The 19,487-nt window shown below is 46.0% G+C and overlaps 1 protein-coding gene across 1 annotated transcript in view; it reads right to left on the minus strand.

The window, feature by feature from the left end:
* Nucleotides 1-19,487, minus strand: part of MYO5C (myosin VC) — a 96,696-nt gene that overhangs the window by 34,511 nt on the left and 42,698 nt on the right. Inside the window, exons 13-25 of the mRNA XM_057723964.1 lie at nucleotides 17,942-18,067; nucleotides 17,042-17,125; nucleotides 15,229-15,363; nucleotides 14,675-14,772; nucleotides 13,695-13,781; nucleotides 13,174-13,285; nucleotides 12,176-12,387; nucleotides 9,690-9,855; nucleotides 9,224-9,370; nucleotides 7,159-7,323; nucleotides 5,827-5,920; nucleotides 3,058-3,121; nucleotides 305-485 (exon numbers count right to left, since the gene is read on the minus strand). Coding sequence (XP_057579947.1) covers nucleotides 305-485; nucleotides 3,058-3,121; nucleotides 5,827-5,920; nucleotides 7,159-7,323; nucleotides 9,224-9,370; nucleotides 9,690-9,855; nucleotides 12,176-12,387; nucleotides 13,174-13,285; nucleotides 13,695-13,781; nucleotides 14,675-14,772; nucleotides 15,229-15,363; nucleotides 17,042-17,125; nucleotides 17,942-18,067 — 1,671 coding nt within the window. The remainder of the gene's footprint in view (nucleotides 1-304; nucleotides 486-3,057; nucleotides 3,122-5,826; nucleotides 5,921-7,158; nucleotides 7,324-9,223; nucleotides 9,371-9,689; nucleotides 9,856-12,175; nucleotides 12,388-13,173; nucleotides 13,286-13,694; nucleotides 13,782-14,674; nucleotides 14,773-15,228; nucleotides 15,364-17,041; nucleotides 17,126-17,941; nucleotides 18,068-19,487) is intronic.

Below are 19,487 nucleotides of genomic sequence, written 5' to 3' on the forward strand. Positions count from 1 at the left end.
ATTATACAAGAGGGATTCACATCAATTTATAATTTAATATAGAAGTATTCTCTAGGCCACCATATTTGAATAGCTTTATGTAAATATAATTTTTACAAAGTTAGGAACCTGACTTTTAAAACACAAAAAAGAGTATTGCTCAGTCAAAGGCAGCATGGGGGTCTCTGCTTGGAAGCGCTGGCGGAATCAGGGTCTTTTGGCTTTTTGCTTTCACATGGGTGCTTTCAGCTGACCCTGCGGGGATGCGAATCCGCCGGGCAGACGAGTCAGCCAAAGAGCTCGTGCAGGAGTGAGGGGCTCCTACCTTTGCCTGCTTGCTCAGCCGGGCCACTTCCCCTTTCAGGCCATCAGAGGTGACCCGCTCTTCCTCCAGCTGACGCTGCAGCTGCATTTTCTCATCCTTGAGAGCTTTAATTTCTTCTTTCAAAGACTGGATCTGCTTCTCATAGTCTTGTGTTTTCAGTTCAAAACTTTTTTCAAGAAGTCTAAGCAGCAAAAGAAAATCATGAACCGTCTCTAAAGTCTTTACCATGAATTAGAACCACACAACATTTTGAGAATAAGAGACTCAGAAAGAAAGAGCAAAGTTAAGACCTATTGTGAGGACAATGGTCTTATTTTTAGCAGACTGTTTTCTGTCCCCTTAGGTTAAGGCGGCTTCTTACACCTTCTGATCAGAGAAGTGTGGCTCTACAGTGATCACACACAGGAAACGCAGGAGAGGGAGGCTGAACTTAGACTCAATGATTGTTGGGGTCCTGTATCCCCCAAGCCACCCTGGTTCCACGTGGTCCCCTAAAGGGGCCACTTCACTCAGTAAAGACTTTGGCACATTCTGCCAAGTCCTGTCCCCTACCTAGAACCAAGGATTCTGGAGCAGTTTGGCTTAGTCCTAAACAAGTTACTACAGCCATTTAGTAACGTGAAAGGGTCCAGCTCTTCAAACATTTTAGAATAAACTGCAGCAAATTCAGGTGCCCAAAAAGCCACAGAAATTCAATTTCTTGTAAGATGACTACTCAATTAAATATAGGGAACTGCCCAAGAAAATAACTGAAGAGAGATACAGAACCTAGACCAGCCCCACACAGTCCACAGGGGCCCAGTCAGAACTGAGCTCTGTGAGTTTATTAAATCATCTTCCCACTTGCTGGGCTGTCAACTCATTCCATTTTATGACTTGCTTTTATAGCACAAAAGGGGAAAATCCTGAGGAAGAGAGTCATATTCCCAATAAGTTTCTGTCTCATTTCTTCTTACAGGTATTAACAAACTTCTAAACTTTGTTTTCAGATTAAGAAAACAAAACTGTAGTGCTCCTAAGAGGCCAGGGAAATATATTTGAAGAAGTAAATTGCAACCAGAAATTTTATGTAAAGGGAATCTTAGACTTGTAGCCTAAACTCACAGGGAGTGTACTCACTGATTGTGGGAACTTTGAGCCTCTCGAGGGTTGTAATGGGACCAAGTCTTCCCTAGTCAGCCAACCAGGAACCAAAATAAGCTGCAGGTGAATGCTGATGAGGAATGCAAAGAGCTCAGAGTGACCTGGCCTCAGGCTGGCTCTCCAAGCCCCTGCTTGAAATGATCACTCCTATGTAGCCCCAGAACACCAGCAGATGCCAATAGCTGAGCTCCTCTATCCAAATGTAACTATTCTTATTTAAAAACTGACCTAAGTATGATCCAGCAATTCCACTCCTAGGTATATATTCAAAAGGGGACATGCACCCCAATGTTCCTAGCAGCACTATTCACAATAGCCAAGATATGGAAGCACCCTGAGAGTCCATCAACAAATGAATGGATAAAGAAGATGTGGCATATGTATACAATGGAATATTACTCAGCCATAAAAAAAGAAAAATTTCGATTTGCAACAACATGGATGAAACTGGGGGGTATTATGCTCTGTGAAAAAAGTCAGGCAGAGAAAGACAAATACTGTGTGTTATCACTTATATGTGGAATCTAAAAAATAAAATGAATGAATGTAGCAAAGCAGAAACAGACTCATAAAGAATAAACCAGTGGTTACCAGTGGGGAGAGGGAAGGTGGAAGGGCAAGAAAGGAGTAGGGGATTAAGAGGCACAAACTACTATGTATAAAATAAATAAGCTACAGGATATATTGTATAACACAGAGAATATAGCTAATATTTTATACTAACTATAAATGGACTACAATGTATAAAAATTTTGAATTACTATGTTGTACACCTGAAACTAATATAATATTGTAAATCAACCATACATCAAAAAGAAACAAAACAAAACTGATGTAGGATCATGAAACATTTTATGTAAAGGTTAACTCTTGGAGCTCTGCAGTCATACTCCCTCCCCTAGCATCCTGCCCCCCTCATCCAGGCCCAGGTTCTCCTGCTAACTAACTTTACAGGGAAGGTGTATATCCTGCCACCCAGGCAGTCCTGGGCCTTCTAGCCTCCAACAGAGATATGCAAGAGTGCTCCATCTCTCCCCAACACCCTGACATGCATCCCTGTCTGCAGATCTAAAAACCTGTGAGCTGACTCCTTAAGAGAGGCGGCACAGACTGGAGGCTTTAGACCTCAGCAAAGGATTTGATATTGAGACAGGAAAGGCAGGGCTGGTACAGGACAAGGTCGTGGGGACCTGTCTTAATTTTTGTGAGGTGGGTTACGCACCCTACTGTCTGAGACAAGAGTCAAATTTACAGAAACAATGGGGGGAGGGGAAGAAAGGGAGGTTTATTTAAGAGGCAATAATTTTCGTCTTTGGATTTGATGGAAGCTGAAAGAGGTGGCAGTCTCTGAACTTCTCACTGTCTTGGCAATAAAGGGAAAGCAAGGTATTCCCAGTGGTCCACTGTGCCCACAGCTCCAGAACTTGTGCAGTGTCTGAAAGCTACACACTGGGGACTCAGCTCTCACAAAGCTCAGTCTCTCACTTCCTATAAATATTCACACCCTGCTCTCCTGTATCCGTGATCTGCCACCTGCAAGCTGAGAAGCAAAACAGAAAACAGCAGAGAGGAAAGGAAGCAGTGGCTTTAAGGCAAACGAGACTTCATACGTTCTCTGTCGTTCTTCTTTTTGCACATCATCAAAGAGCTGCTTGGTGAGGCTGTCCATTTTTTCTGTGAAAAGAGAATGCGTGCTCTTTGAAATGTGTCTGCAAAGCAACGCTTTGATTGTTTCATGTCACATGTAAGAAAGTGACAATGTAAGAACAACCATGTGATTTTTATTATTAATGGGACTTGAGAGTATAATTGTCATTTTTTATAAGTTAGAAATAGATAAGGGGGTTTCAAAATAATAATCCTCACAAATTTGTTGTGTTGGAATCTATAAATAGTTGCATTCATAGTACTTTTATTGGTCTGAATACCATTTGTTTTATTAAGAGAAATACGTTGGCTTTGAGAAAAATAAATATTATTATTAAAAGTAAACAGAAATCCTTTGGGAAGAAAATGATCAGTTTATGAAAGGAGCTGTCAATCTCTGCACTCTCGGCGCTTTGGGCTGGATAATTCTTTGCTGTGGAGAAGGGGGGCATCCTGCACATTGTAGAATGTTGAACAGCATCCCTGACTTCTACCCAATGGAGGCCAGTAGCACCTCTGCTCTAGCTGTGACACCAAAAATGTCTCCAGACATTGCCAGATGTCCCCTGGAGGGGGAGGGGAAGGGGAACAAAAGCAGCTTGGTGGAGAATCACTCACTCATGACAGCCAACAAAATAATAGAGTGTCCATCCTCACCTGGGGAAGAGGAAGTATAATAGTCACTGCTGCACTTAAACACAAGAATCCAACACAAAGTGTAGCTTACGTGGGCACCTGATCACTAGGAGATAATCACTGGGGTTCAGGACAGTCTGTAGTTAGGACAGCTCCACATTCCCAATGTGTCCACACACAACAGGTGCCCTTCAGAACTGGAGCGGGATGACAGAGGTAGCCCACCAGAGCCAGACCGCCCAATGTGTGCTGAGCTGAACCCCATCCTTGAGTTCTACCTCATTTCTGAGTCCCGTCCCAGAGGGTAGCCCAGGGATGAGGTGACAACAGCAATCTTCCATATGACTTCATTTTAAAAAAAGCCAACAGTTTCATAGTTTGTCTAATGCAGTGTAAAATGTCTCTGAATCAAAATGACTGCTTCTGTATGTTGTGAGCGAGCCAGAAAATACTAGGGAAAATGCTTAAGCTTTAATGTGGAAGACACCATATTTGGTATAATTTCAGTGTTTAATTCACGCACAGAACTGACTTCAATTCTGCTGTTTACCATCTTGGGCCATTTGCAAATGGGCTAAAGAGGCTGCCCAAATAGGACTTTCTTCCCCAAAGCAATGGGATTTTGCCCAAGTTGGAATCTCAAAAAAGGGAAACAGCATTTGATAACACCCCTCAGTCACACTTCACAAGGTTAAGTGGAAGTTGATGCTTTCATAAAACTCAGTTTGCCATGTGTAGGGAGACCCACAGGATAAGCAGCTAATATAAACATGGAATGTGAAAACTTTCAGGCACTTTTCAGAAGGAAGTATAAAATTATCCACCCAAACATGTCAATGCTGTCAAATATATAATTTTCAGGACATACTTGTGAAAATTTAAAATTTTTTGTAGGAAATTCCACTTAAAGAAGTTAGGAAAAAGGACAAACACTCAAGAGGAGTGTATTGTAATTAAAAAGGTGGAGGTGGGTGACCCCTTCCCTAATTCGGGTTCAAGGTTTGCTCACAGACCTCTGACCTCCTCCTGGCCATCACTGCCTTGTATGTGGGCCCCAGCATCCATGTCATCAGCCCACAGAGACAGGGTATCTGGAGCAGGAGGTCACACCCATCCTGGGCATCACCTGAACACCCTTCTTGCTTTGCTGGTCAGGTCTCAGAATGTTAACTTGCTCCTCCTGACCTGTGCTTCTCCCACACTCTGACCTGAACCGGGCTCAGTGCTGCTCCAGATGCTGGCACCTCCACCAACAGCTGGGCCTAAGGTGTGTGCTAGATCCCCAGACCTGAACCCTTACACTCCTGCCCCCACCTTGGAGCTTAAGGAACAGATCCTGGACACGATAAATAATCCAGTGTGGTGATTTAAACTATCTGGTCAGGAATCATTAGGCTCATGTTCCCTGCCTTTTCTGGGATTTAGCAGGTGCTTGAAATTAGAATTGGAGTTGGACAAGTACAGATGGACAGAGCTAGGCTAAGGATGGCCGCTCCACATTCCAAAGGCAAGTGATGCTGCGGCTGGTCCCATGGGTCTGCATCCGACAGTGCAGGGCTGATGTGGCTCAGGACTAAGCAGCACCCTTTGTTCATGGCCAGGACAGTGGCAGGGGACCTGGGGATCACCTAGACGAAGTAACTTGCACAGAGCTGAAATCTGAGTGCAAATCCTTGGCAAGCCACAAACATTATCCCAACATTGCCCTGAAATGCATCAGGATGACTGCAAAGTTTAAAAAAAGACAGATTCTGAACCATCCTTACCACCACCACCCACAGACAACCCCCCACCCCATCTTCTGATATAACAGCTGAGGCTTATGGCCCATCCATCTGTACTTTGCAAATGGCCCAGGAGATTCTGAGGCACAGACAGGGACCGCTGTGCTCCAACAAAAGATGGAAATAAACCAGATGAATCTGTAGGGTATGGTTGCCACAATTTAAATAAAGTTATTCTCTGTGGAGTGAAAACGTTCTCATTATACCAGAGCCTCCTTATTCAGCCTGAAACTCAGTTCTCCCCCAGTACCTTTTCCCAAATGACTGGACTTGTGAACCAGTGAATGTGTGTCCAGCCACCTTGGGCTTTACCTTTCAATTCTTCAGTCTTCTCTTGAAGCTTCAGCTGTATTTGTTCTTTTTGTATTTCCAACTCTGAATTATGCTTCTGAAGCTTTGCCAATTTCTACCAAAGAAAAAAATGTTTTTTTGAAAACCTTGCTTTAAGTTTTGTCACCATTGCTGTATATTTTTTAATTAGTATTTTTTTTGGTCTCAGCTCCCATCCATAGGTAACAGCCGGCAGCAGCCCACTGCAAGACGCTGTGTTTAGCTCCACATGTGGGGGCTCCATGTGGCTTCAACAGACACTAGTTCCCAGCCTCGCCCAGCAATGGCTGAAATCGAGCAGAAAGCACCAAATCCAAGGTCTTCCCAAAGTCAAGGAAACGCCTCTGTCTTTTTCTTGGCTAAAAATTGCCAGGGTATTTATATATTTAACATAAGAAATTTATGATGTAAAGTGGATTCACACTTTGAGAGTGTTACAACTTGGGAAGGATGTGTGATCACGACAGAAGTTCTCCTGTAAAGTGCCTGCTGGGAAGGCAGCTGGGGGCCCCTGGGTGCTGACGGCTTGTGACTGGCAGTGTGGGAGATGCCAGCCTCTGTGTTGGTGAAGCCAGGCACCTGGTCATGGGAAGGGCAGAGGGATGCCCTGGGCTCCAGGCCACCACCACTCTGGGTGCTGTGGGGCTTCAGAAGGTGCAGAACAGATTGTAATAACGACCACCTGCTTAGAACACATCAGTTCACGCTTGTGCAGGGCTCTACGACAGTCAATTATTTTATCTGACAATTTTATCTCCACAATAATTCCATCCATCCCTTTTTATTATTCCCATTTTACATACGAGGAAACCAAAATTCAGAGAAGGTAAGTGATTTGTCCAAGGTTGCCCAGACAGAGAAGATTTGAACCTGGGACATCTGGTTTTTACACCTACTGCTCTTTTTACTACACCACAGAGATGAAAACCTGCCCGTGCTTTGCACTGCTGCTCTGGGGATGATCCTTCCAGGGTGCACCCCAGGTGGACAAGTGACAGGATACCAAGGTCATGCTGGAAGAGAGGAAAGCATCTGACCAGGGCTCTTTCTCAGGCCTTTTATCACTTCACAGAAGTGGAAAGGAAGAGGAAACCTTATGTTGTGCTTCTTAAAACACTAGCCTCCTTTTCCTCCCCTCTGGACTCGAGGCCTCAGATCTCACCTCCCCTAAAATGCAGGCTCTCTTTGGTAATGGAAGCCAATAGCAAAATCTGATGTGCTCTGCAGAAGTCTACTCTGTGGGAAAATGTTGCACTGTGATCTCTTCCATGGCAAGACTCACAACCTAGGTCCATAGTCACTTCCAGCACAGACCTCTTCCACAGAAGCCTTGTATCTCTTCCCCTTCTCCTCATAATTCTGCCTGTGGGTGGCTGCTCTGTCCAGTTCTGATTCCAGTTTCTGAATCTTCTCCACATCACCAGCCCGAAGAGCAGCCAGGCTGGTCAGCTTCTCCACCAGCCCGTGGTTTTCTTTGTTCTAGAGGAAAGAAACATCAGGTACGTAGGGGGCCATCCCAAATAAAGAAGCTGTTCCATTTGCTTTGCACACCTTCTCATCTAAATCGGAGGTTTATTTACTTGGACCTCAGTTATCATTACAGCAGCATGTATGAGCATCTTCATCCCCGTGAAAACAGGGAGGCAGAGCTGGTCAGGCACATGCCTTCCTGAGCTGGGGACTCTTTTAGTCCAACGATGGAGCTCCAGGACAACCCTAATGTGGTGAGCTGAACTGTGTCCCTTCCATCCCCCCAAATTCACATGCTGAAGTCCTAATCCCCAGCACCTCAGAACGTCACTGTATTTGGAGATTGGATCTTTAAAGATGTAATTAAGGTAAAATGAGGTCATACGGGTGGGCCCTAGTCCAGTATGACTGGTGTTCTTATAAGAAGAGATTAGGACTCAGACACATCTTCCCCAGAGGGAAGATGACGTGACCACACAGGGAGAAGAAGGCCACGTGTAAGCCAAGAAGAAACACCTCAGAAGAGACCAACGCTGCCAACACCTTGATCTTGAACTTTCAGCCCCCAGCACTGTGAGAAAATTCATGTCTGTTGTTTAAGCTGCGCAGTCTCTGCTGGCTTGTCATGGCACATGGATACCCAGGAAGGAGCTCAGGCAGTGTGCGGAATCCCACCAGCCCTGCTCCTAGTTGGCCAGGGCTGTTTTTCAGTGCTGTTCTACACAAACTACAAAACATGCAGGCCTACCGCACAACAGCACAAGAAAGGGAAACTGTATCAAAACCTCAAGTTTCTTGTTTGCACATTCATTCATTCATTCACCAAAGACCCCTATGGTATAGCTTAGGGCTAAGTTTAAAGTTTATTGTAGGAGAATCTCAGTATTATTTAAGACCGATGCAGGATTGAGTTTTATAGATCACGACACTGTGTATTCCAGCCCTCCCCCACTGGCTGAGGGAATATGGAGTTTTTTCCTACCAGTGGGAATGGTATGGGGAATTTTCCCAACTTAGGCATTGCTGTAGCTAGACCGTATGGACTTTTGGGCAACTTCTCTGGGCCAGTGCAGCTCTGAGGGAGCATGGCTTGGCATGCAGGTAGCATCTTTGTACAAATTAGAAGAAGGCACCCATGCCTCAACTTTACACCAAGACACATGGGCTGGCAAGTAAAGCCAGATGGGATTTCAGCCCCGCTTGCTCTCTTGGTCAGGTGCCCTTGTGCAGTATACAACCTACACAACCATATGTATCAGCCCTTTACAGTATACTTCTGTTTCCTAGCTTTACAGTTCCGTGTAAACTGTTTGAACCTCTTCACATGGGCATAAATCTTAAAAGTGTAGACAAAAAAATTAGTCAATAGCCAATCTTAAAAAAATAAAGTATTTTATTTGAGCCAACTTAAGGTTTATAACCCAGGAGACAGTCTTTCAGAAAGTTCGGAGGACTGTTCCACCTGTTCGAGGTCAAAGCACAGGTATATGTTTTTGAGACAAAGGGCTATACATCAAAGTAATATACTGACAGTTTACATAGTCCAATAAAACAAGTAGTGGATCACTGCGACCCACTATAGGATTAAGGACGGAAAGTTATCTCTTAAGGAGCTACCTTGCTGGCACCAGGAGGAAATTGCTTTTGCGGGGGGTGGGGCTGGGGTGGGGGACGAGTAGGCATTCCTGTGCCTTCTAAGAGGATCTAGTTAATGTATCATGCAGATGCACCACACATGCTAAAGAGGAGGGGGTTGCGGCTCAAACGGCAGAGAAAATTTTATGTTCAATTTTTCCTGTCTTGCCTTAACATAATTTTGTTTCATCAACAACATAGCTAAGCAGCTGGCCCCGAACAAAATACACCTATTAGAAAAAGTAAATATGAAACATGCACTATGAACACCTACCTGGTCTTCTAGCTTCTTCTGCAAACGCTGAACTCTGTAAGTAAGCTGAATGTTGAGCACGAATCGTCGGATGCTCTGGAACCTGCGTCTGGCCAGCCACGCTCGGGCATACTTCTGAAGGATCACAGCCTTGTGTTCTTCTAGCATCTTTAAAACAAGATTTTGTGTAATGCAAACTGCATCTCCACTGTTTTTCTCTTCAACTCCTCCACTGTTGGGAGATGCAATTATCAAAACATTCCTGTGGGGTGAAATACCAATTTCTTGTAATCAACCCACAGAGCCCTATTACCTAGACTTTTGAACAATAACCAAATCCCACCTGTAGCAGACACATACGAATAGACATTCACATCCCAGGACTTCCTTTTCTCCAGGAAAGTCTTCCATCAGAAAACCCATCAGGACTACTATTAGTGAAAAATAACATGAGCTCTGGAAAACCCAAGTCCCAAGAAAGCCACACCTGTCGATACCTCCTCCTTGCCAGGAATCCTCGGGTGTGGGCCTGGATGGTGATGGTGGCCACACGAATCAGCTGGTACAAACTGCGAACGAGATACCCACGGCAGTACTTCTGAATGATTATGGCAGCCCACGCTTCTTTTAAGGCTGTGGCGGTAATAGCTTTCCTTGGTTAAAAAGAATGTAGAATAAATCTGTTATCCATGGGCACTGACATCTACTCCAGAGCGACAAGCTTGTGCAATGCTTCTTAAGTAAGGCACATACAAATATTTTGGAAGTCTACATATTAAACGCTGTAAGTGGTTTATGCTAGTGTCTACTCCAGATCAATGTCATTACCTCTTCTTTGTACCCTTATCTGAACCTAGATCTGCTCCAGGCCCAAGGCACCAGGTGGGAACTGTCACACTCTTCATTCAGGCTGATCAACCTGCTGTCACTCACACACCCACAGAGACCGTGACAACGCAACTGTGCTTTGGCTTTGCACCTGCGCACTTATCTGGTCACTCTTTCTTGTGGGAGATCACACTGCAGGCTCTAGATCAGGAGTTGGGAAACTATGGCCTGGGGGCCAAATCTGCAGCCTCCCACCTGTCATTGTCACGTTTTGTTGGAATACAGCTGCAACGATTAATTACACATGGCCCATGGCTGATTTCATGCTACAAAGGCAAAGTTAACAGCTGTGAGAGAAAGGGCATGACCCCAAAAGCCCAAATATTTGGCCCTTACAGAGAAAGTTTGTTGACTCCTATCTGAAGCACTGGAGGTGAAGACGAAGTTCTTACCTTCGGAATTTACAACCTCATGAAACAGAGACTTAGAAATGGTCCAGTGGGATGAGAGGAAAAATAAAATTATTACTAAAAGATCTGTAAGAGAGATTTTATTGAACTATCATTCTGCTTGGAAAGGGCTGACATGTCAGCCAGCTTAATGGAAAAGTAGGATTTCTGTAGACATGAAGGCTGGAAAAAGCATTTCAGGCTAGGGGACTCGTGAAGGCATGGAGGCCTGGAAGTGCCTGAAATATTCAGAAGAAGAGAATTTATCTGGAATTGCTAGGATATAACATATATGGAGAAAACTGGCAGTCAGTGAGATGAGAAAGACAGATGGGGATAATTTGTTAAAAAATATACTTATTGAACACCTACTATGTGACAGCCACTGTGCTGGGTCTCAGGCCTGGATGCAGTGGGAACCAGACAAGTACGTCCCTGTCCTCACAGAGCTTCCATGCTTATGACTGCATCCAGGCCATGGGGGGCCATGAATAGCATGTCCAAGGCTGAGTGCTCTTCTGTGGGAAATGGGGGCCACTGGGGGCATTAAAGGTAGGAGCAGGGCAGTGGCTCTATGAGGCCCTACTTTAGGAAGACGGGAGAGAAAGCAGCAGGTGGAGGGCTGTGCTGTAAGAGTGAAAGGCAAACGATGATGAAGGCCTTGTACAGGGCAGCGGCGCAGGAGTGAAATGAACGGGACAGACACACAAGGCAAGTGGGGAGCAGGATGACAGGCCATGGCGATTCCCAAACAGAATGGGAGCATGGCTTTGGGGAAGAAGGGAACTCCGGAGTTTCCTGCCCTGGAGACCGCTCCTGGAGACCGCTGCTATTAACGGAAACCAGAGGCTCGGGAGGGCAAGGCTGGCTGTGTTTCTGTGTACGAAGGGTGCCTGGGAGGAGAGTGGGCTGGGGGTGGGGGTAGGGTGGTGGGATGGCAAGTCCAGTTTGGGGTGTGCTGAGATGAAGGCTGTGGTGCGTCAGCTGCGTGGAGACGCCCAGATGCAGCTGGAGGTCAGGTTCAAGCTTGGGAAGAGGGAGTCTGAGCGACACAGCCCAGCCCTTAAACACCTGCCTCCTCAACCACCTTCACAGCAAGCGGAGGGGGGAGGCAGGGCAGACACAGAGAAGCACACAGTGCTGTCCAGGAAGGAGGCCCGGCTCGCTGGCCAGCCCAGCACGGCCTCCTGGGAGCACTCAAGGAGGGGTGGGGTGGGCATGGCCCATGGAACTGCCCTCCACTCAGGCAGCCCCACCCAGCGGGCTTAGTGCTTGCGGGCAGAGCCTTGCCATGGGCCCCTCAGGCATGGTCTGCCCCCTCCACCCGCAAGTTAGGCGAGTCAGTGGTGTCTTTACTCAGAGGCTTCACTTGGACCCAGATCACCTTAGGTGTTTTCAGCTCTCCTGGACCAGGGGCCCAGCCCCTCTAACTAGTCTCACCAGGAATTCTGACCCTCTTCACAGCAGCCTGAGCACAGCTTCCTCTCTGCGGGGTCTTGGCTGTCACCTCTGCCACGTGGTGACAGCCGGCAGTCAGCACCCCCAAGGACACACCCACCTCACCTTGAGGCTCATGGCCACCTCGGGGACCCTCACACGCATCTGCGCCTGGGTCCCAGGAGACAGGAGGCCCCAGCCCACCGAGGTGATGGGGAAGAAAGCTGCACGACTGCATGTCTTCTTGGTTACAACATACCTCACAGTCTGCTGCCCCCGGAAGTACTGCTGGATGATCAGGGCCGCTCGTCTCTCTCGGAGGAATTTTTTCCTCTGGAGCCAGCCACGGATGTGCTTTTGTATCACAACACAACCCTGCCTCAGTTTATCCAACCGGAGTTTCTCTAAATAAGCCACTTGCCCTGCTCTGAAGAAAATTTTGGTTTTACCAAACTGGTACTGATTAGAATCCTGGAAGAGAAAAATGACATAATCAGAAACAAACTCTTTCAGATTTTCTATAGTATTTGGAAAAGATGTTTACAGATCCAAACATGCCACCAACATTGTTATCCTGACATCTCTGTTCTCTGACATAAAGCAGAAAAGCCCTGATCATGATCTGGAAGTTTACATTTTGCCCCATTTGTTTAAAGCCTCTTTGTGGGGAAGAAATGGACTTGAGGGTGAGGTGTCCGTCTGTGGGGTGGGAAGGGGTGCGTGCATTGTTGGTGATTTTCAGCTGGGCTGCCAGAGAGCTCCAGCCTTTCACAGGTGGTTTCCACAGAAGAGCAGAGGCGCCCGGAAAGGCTTGGTTTCTGTCTTCATTTGGCTTCTCTTCGCCACCCCTTTCCTGGCCATCATAGCTGTTTCCTCACCTCTTTCCATCACAACTCACGGCTTTGGCAGTCCTCTAAGTCCACGCTAAGGGGTACATCTGGAACCCCTGGCCTGGTGACCGTCTAGCTGACTGCGTAACATCAGCCTAGCCCATGGACGCTCCCTAGGTTGTGGGAGAACACAGCAGGACAGGAGGACATGGGGGTGGGGGAGGCCAGGGTTTGAACTCGGGTCCCTCAAGGTGACTCCTACTGTCAGGAGAGGATGTCCCATGAGTAGGTCTGCTCTCTAGCATGCAGACACTCCGGGCACATTTTCTTTCTCCTTGGGCACTCATGACAGTTACAGCCCTGAGACACAGGCAAAGATGAGGAGAGCGTCTGCGCGGCTGGGGTTTCAGGAGGGGGCGGCACTGACCTGGATGAGCCTGTGTAGGACCACTTTGCACACCTCCTTTTTATCACTGAATGAAAGCTCCTGCTTGGTCATGAGGATCCCGTAGCGGCTGTAGAACTCGATGTACGTCCACCTGGGAAGTCAAGGCAGACCTGAGGAGGCCGGCTGGAGGAAACGCATGCTGTCTGTGGACCCCGCGGGCTTACCTGCCACTGTTCTGGGGACAACGGCCCTGACCTTTGACCCACTGCATCCAAACCTCACCTGAGCACACCTGGATGGTTCGTCTCCCCCTCCCCCTCCCGCTCCCTTTCCCAGGGGCACTGGGGAGGCAGCAGGCGCCCCTCACTAGTGCAGAGATTGGGGTGCAGGGTGGGCACGGTGGCCTCTGTCCCACATGTTGCTTGTTTATCTGGCCTTCCCACAGCACAGTGGGACATCTTACAAACATATCTGATGAAAACGTGGCAGCCCCTCCCTTGGTTCTCAGCACAGACCTGAAGTTAGGTGCTTTCCCCCAAAACAAGGAACTGACAACATACCTAGAAGGGTAGCTCTGTGCACTAATGCGAATGGTTTCTAAAACGCCACAGGCTCGCAGCTGCTGAACAATTCTTTTGGAGTCAAACCTTAAAGAAGATGATTTAATATCATGTGTTAAGCTATCATTGTTGATAAACAGGCCCCAAAACAGTGTAGCAGACCTGTCCGGACTGTGAGCTCCAGGGGAACAGGATCTACCTGTGTAATCCCTGAGCCCAGCAGATACTTAATAAATATGTGTTGGATGTCAGATGAAGATAGCACCTCTATGCAACAGTTCAGAAAGCTACACTGCGGACACAGGGAAAGGAGCAGCTGATTCTGACCAAGGCAACAGGGAGTAGCCTTGTGGGGAAACGGTCTTGGGGTTGAGCTTCAAATGACAACCGGAGTGGAAGAAATGTCCAAGCTCACCTGTCCCAGCACCTACTTGTTGTTGAGTTCCCTTTACAAGACACCCACAGGTGGCCCTCTGGCTTAGGTCTGATCCTCTGAGGACAGAGAGACACAGTCACCACCTCCAGGACAGAGCACTCCCTCAGACGCCTCTCAGCTCGAGTCAGTTAAGGGACTCTCTGTAACTTCCACTCGTGGGTCTGGGCCTTCTCCTTGGGGCCCCGGAGAACACGTCTAAGGCCTCATGCCATTTGAAGGCAAAACTTCACACCCCTCTACAGCCTTTCTCCTACAAACACATACAAATTCTTACCATCAAGGAAAATGTTCTGGCTTTCTCAGCTGCATAAGCTTGAGCTGTAGAATAATTCTTTCAAATCTAGCCCCTTTGCTCAATCCCGGAGATGAGACGGCTTAGCCAGAGGGCTTGTGCTAACATTACATGGAGAGGGCAGGCTTGTTTTCAATCATTTAAAAACCCAGAAAAGGTGAAGTTTAAGACAATTGTAAGCAAATTCTCCAACATCACGACAGAAACGGCGTCCTCGGTGCTTCTCCCCCTCTGTTGCAGACGAACACTTACTCAAAGGGTAGTTTCTCATCGTTGGGTTTGATGCACCGGACGTAGTGGGGCGTGGTGGCATTGAGGGTCTCCATGAGCAAGTACAGAGAGCTGCGGAACTAGGGAACAAGACCAGGCAACAAACATCACGCTGAAATTCAATGCTTACGTCAAGGTTAAAAGAAAAAAGGTCCAACCTTGGCAAGTTATTCAAGAGGAGGAAAAATTAACTTCGCGCATAAACATGAAAGGTTTTAGTCTGTGACTGGGCTTATCAGCATATCCTGCTCTTGTGGACAGAGCAGTTCTCTGTCCAATGCTCCCAAGCAGCAAGGGACTTAGTGACTCAGGTTAATGTGCAAACAGATGGTTTGCTCAGGTGTGTGTAGCCTCAGAGGTTGAGGCACGATGACGATGAACTACTACGTTTCTTTGCATTTGCATTTATAGTCATAGATATGAAGAAGCCCAGTGCCTGCGTCCAGGCCTGGAACGGGTTCCACTCATCTCTGGCTCCCCGCCCTCATCCTGGCTGAGCCCTCAGCCCCCTTGCCCTCAGACAACTCTCTTGGCACCTTGTTCCCCACGGTGCTCCGGAAATTCTTGTTGTTTGGCTTGATGACTGGCTTTGCAGATTTAACTGTGATCGATGAACCGAAAGGGGAAGAAGGAACCGGATTTTCTTGAAAAAAGTTGGCACAGAGGTGAAACTGGGAAGAACAAAGAGGGTTTTAATGTCAGAAGTCTTTGCCCACAGTCCTCAGTTGGAACAATCAAGGAAATGGTCACAACAACCCCATCTAAACCAGTGGTGGTGGGCGGGGGGAGTAACAATCTTGGCCAAATCTCAGTTCCACAAGGGAGTCGGTCATCCTCACTCGGGGTGACGGATGGTTTCTTTCCCAGGAGTGGGAGCAGAACGGAAACCATGTGACTGTATGTGGGCATCATTCCAAGTGTCAGAAAAGGAGACACATTTACCCCTCCTCCCTCTGCACCTTGACTCACGTTACTTCTGCACTTGGAATCTCCTCCCTCCTAACCCCACATTCTCATCCCTGCAGAGCCAAGCCCTACCCATTATTCAAGGTTCTGTTATAATATTTTCCAGTCCCACCCCCTTCACAATACCTTCCCTGGTGTCCCAGCACACATTAACCCCAATTTCCTCTGAGTTATCTTAATCTTTAATCTGTACCTCTTTTAAGACACTACTTTCTACCTTGCATCACTTATTTCTTTAAATGTCTTGTCTTCTCTCTTGGAGAAGACCTCATATTTTCTTCTTTTAAATCAGACACCGAGAATCTCCTTCAGGAGAGAATTCCTGTCTGATGCATCCTACAGCCCCTGAGGGACAAGTGAATCTGAAATTCCTAGGCCTCTGACAGCTTGTGGGCTTAGTGGAGAGACCCACCTGTGCTTCACCACAACCTGTGTCCCTCTTCCATACTGGACCCCAGGTAGGCCTGGGGTGAGTAAACAGTCGGTGAATTACATCAACTAAATTTGTACACAAAATACAGGCTATTTCTACACTGAATTCTCTGTCATGAATCAATTTTAATAACTGAAGTTGCCATGGCCTGTGGCTTATTTATGACCATAAGTGGAAGTTCTCAGGCTCATTTGGAAATTTTCAAAATACTTGAGCATCAACAAAAGACTGGGGACCTTCTAAAAGAAGAAAAATAAATATGATAACCAAGTCTTCACAAAAAAATGGACTGTGTATGAAATATCCTTATCCTCAAATTTTAAGAATTTGAATTCTTAAAATTCTTAAGTTGAAAGAAATGTTTAAGGAGGAAAAGAAAAAGCCAGAAGTCACTCTTATGGTGACACTTCATCACACAGAATCGTGGATTCAAGGAGCTCACATATGCAGAGCAGCACTCCGCCTTGTTTTGTTTTTCCTTGAGCACTTACTTAGCACTACCTACCACCGCGTGCTTTCATGTGTAAGGTATGTCGCTCCCTCTGGGATGTGAGCTCCATGAGGGCAGGAACCCTGACTGCCCTTTTCACTGCTGTATCCCCAGAAACTAGGGCAATGCTTAGGACATGGTAGGTGCTGTATATATATCTGTGCCTGAATGAATAAAATGTGAATAATGATTCTTTAAATGATTGTATTAGCTCTCCTTCCTCTCTGTCATCTGCACATTTGATTGCTGATTTTGCATGTAGTGGAAATTTGCATGCTTTCAGAAGCTAGAAACATATTTTAGTGCCAATTCTGAAAGTCTTTTTTTTTTTTACGTAGGAGCTACAATTGCTGCTACAAGACAGTTAACACACACACTTCTTACTCTTTCCTCATTCACATCTAGATCCAAATCAAATACACAATAAATAACACTAACCGCCCCTTAGGACTTTACAAACCTTGCTTGCTCTCAGGATTTCAACCAGCATGTCATAGACGGTGTCTCTGTTCTTCTCAAGGAAACCTTCACATTTATACTCTACCTATGCAAAAAAAGGAATTATTTCTAAAGAGGCAAAAGCAGACAGCACCTAAGTACCACAAGTTTCTTTTCTTTTTAAAGAAAGATTAATGAAGGGGCTATAAAGGCAATGTTTTAAAAAGAGATCCAGTTTCTGTTTATCACAGTGACCCCATTACAGAAAGCTCGGAAAGCTGGGAATATGTCATTTGATGGAAAGCGCCAGGCTCTCCCACTGCCTGGACTTCTCACTGGCCGCTGGTCACTCACTCTACACTCACCCATTAGTTCCCACTGATCACAGGTGACTGATCATTCCCTGTAACACGTGCAGTTAATACAAGAAGACCTGGCTTAGGGTTCCCTTTGCCTTTGAATCCACAAGGAGGAGGAAAAAAGTTCAATGTAGGAAACAACTATGCTGTCTTGATTATAACAATTTCATAGAAAAAATAAACTGATAAAAGGTTAATGAACTCACAATAAGCCCAAAATCATAAATGAGGTCCACTGGCAACACATTTATCTTTAAAGCCGTACAAGTGAAACTCATGTATTTTGTGACAAAGGGGAATTATTACACACACACCCCACACACACACCCATACACACACATGCACATACACACATGCACACACACACGCACATACACAAACACACACTCACACACACACACATCCTTTATCAAAGCTACATGGGAAGTGTGACAATTCTGACCAGAAAAGTCCCTGGCCTGCCTGCTCCTCCCAGGAGACAGCTGTTGGGGGTGTGTGTGTGTGTGGTGGTGTGTGTGTGTGTGTGGGAAAGGACACAGTACTACTCCAGATGCTCACGGTACCTTATCAGCAAAATGCTGGATGATAAAGGATGTGTTTGACATTCTGGGTTTTTCAAACAGAGAGTTCTTGTTGACAAAATTATTATACAGCTTTTGAAGCCAGTTTTCATCAGTTCCATGTGGTAACTGGAAGAGAAAAACAAACTGAATAGCAAGTATGAAAACTAGAGACAAAAGATTACCAGAGGGGAGGAAAAGCGCTAATTCTAAGAAATCAAGATAAGCTGCACTTCAGAGTGAACTGCTCTAGATGGGAGTCTCCTTTTTCAAAAGCAACTCCAGGCATAAATCTGTCTTTGATCTTATTCTTTACAGTGATGTTTAAATGGACATATCAATGCTGCTTTAGAAGAACAAAATGTTTATCGATGAAAAGGAAACGGTCATATATGACGTGAGAATGAAGGATTTTACTCCTGCAAAATTGGCAGTATTTTAACATTTCTTCCCGAAGAAGTCCAAAGGTTCAGGAAAAAGTAATAGATTCCATTAGGTGAGCATGATTCTTATTCTTGGTTGAATGGGGGAAGATTGGCACCAAATGTTGTCCTCCCCACCCCCTGCCTTAGGAAGATCGTTTTTCTTCTGTTTTACTGCCTAGTTAATAACTACCTCCTTGAACTAAGATCTTACTTGCTTAAACTGAGCTAGCTGCAAAACTTGTTCTTGATATTGATACTTTTGAAACTATCAACTATATGCAGCCTGAACTCTGAATCCAATACCCCATAGTGTCCAAACGACTTCTGCATACTTCTTTGTGACACTGGTCACCTAGGGAATGTCTCTGTAGAGTAGGTACAAATATTCCTAGAGGCTCCCTTGGCCTCTGCACCCTGCCCCCAGTAGATCCTTCCAGAATGTTTGGCCCTGATGCTTGTCTTTTAATCCTACATCACTGCAGGAGTTAAAGCACAGGTGGCACCAGAAAGGAAAATCTGTGAGAAGAACCATGGAACTGAGAATTCTGGGGAGAAAATACCAGTAAGCTTTCAACATTACCATCACTTTGGGTGGGGGGTGGTAAAAATAAATCTTTGGAAAAGAAACAAGATGTATGTTTAAGTATTCAAATATAACCTTTAAACCAAAATAAATGAATACTGTCCTAGGGATTATTTTTTCCTGTGGCCCCACGAAGGACGTCGCTAGGCTGACTCCCTATAAAGTTGTTCCTCCCAGAGGGTAATAGTAATAGGAAAATTCCTAGAGACTCTTTTCTCAATTGTATGATGTTGATTTTTCAGCTGCACCTCCCAATGGGTGACTCACAGAATCAGGAAGTAAGAGAAAACTCAGTTCTTATTAGTCATTAACAGCTGGTGTGTGGTCATTTGCTGTTTCCATGTCCACTCTATACATACACCTAGGGACAGCTTCAAAGGGCTTCTCCCTGCTGGACATGACCTAAGAGGTCATGCATGTTACCCAAGGGTGGGCTACACATGCGGAGGGTGGGAGGGTCACCTGGCCCTCTGGGGTTCCTGCTATGCACTGCTGTCCCAGTATTAACATCCAACAAATTAGTAACACGTCAGGAATTTAC

The sequence above is a fragment of the Hippopotamus amphibius genome, chromosome 2, assembly GCF_030028045.1.
Source record: "Hippopotamus amphibius kiboko isolate mHipAmp2 chromosome 2, mHipAmp2.hap2, whole genome shotgun sequence".
Taxonomy (NCBI): domain Eukaryota; kingdom Metazoa; phylum Chordata; class Mammalia; order Artiodactyla; family Hippopotamidae; genus Hippopotamus; species Hippopotamus amphibius.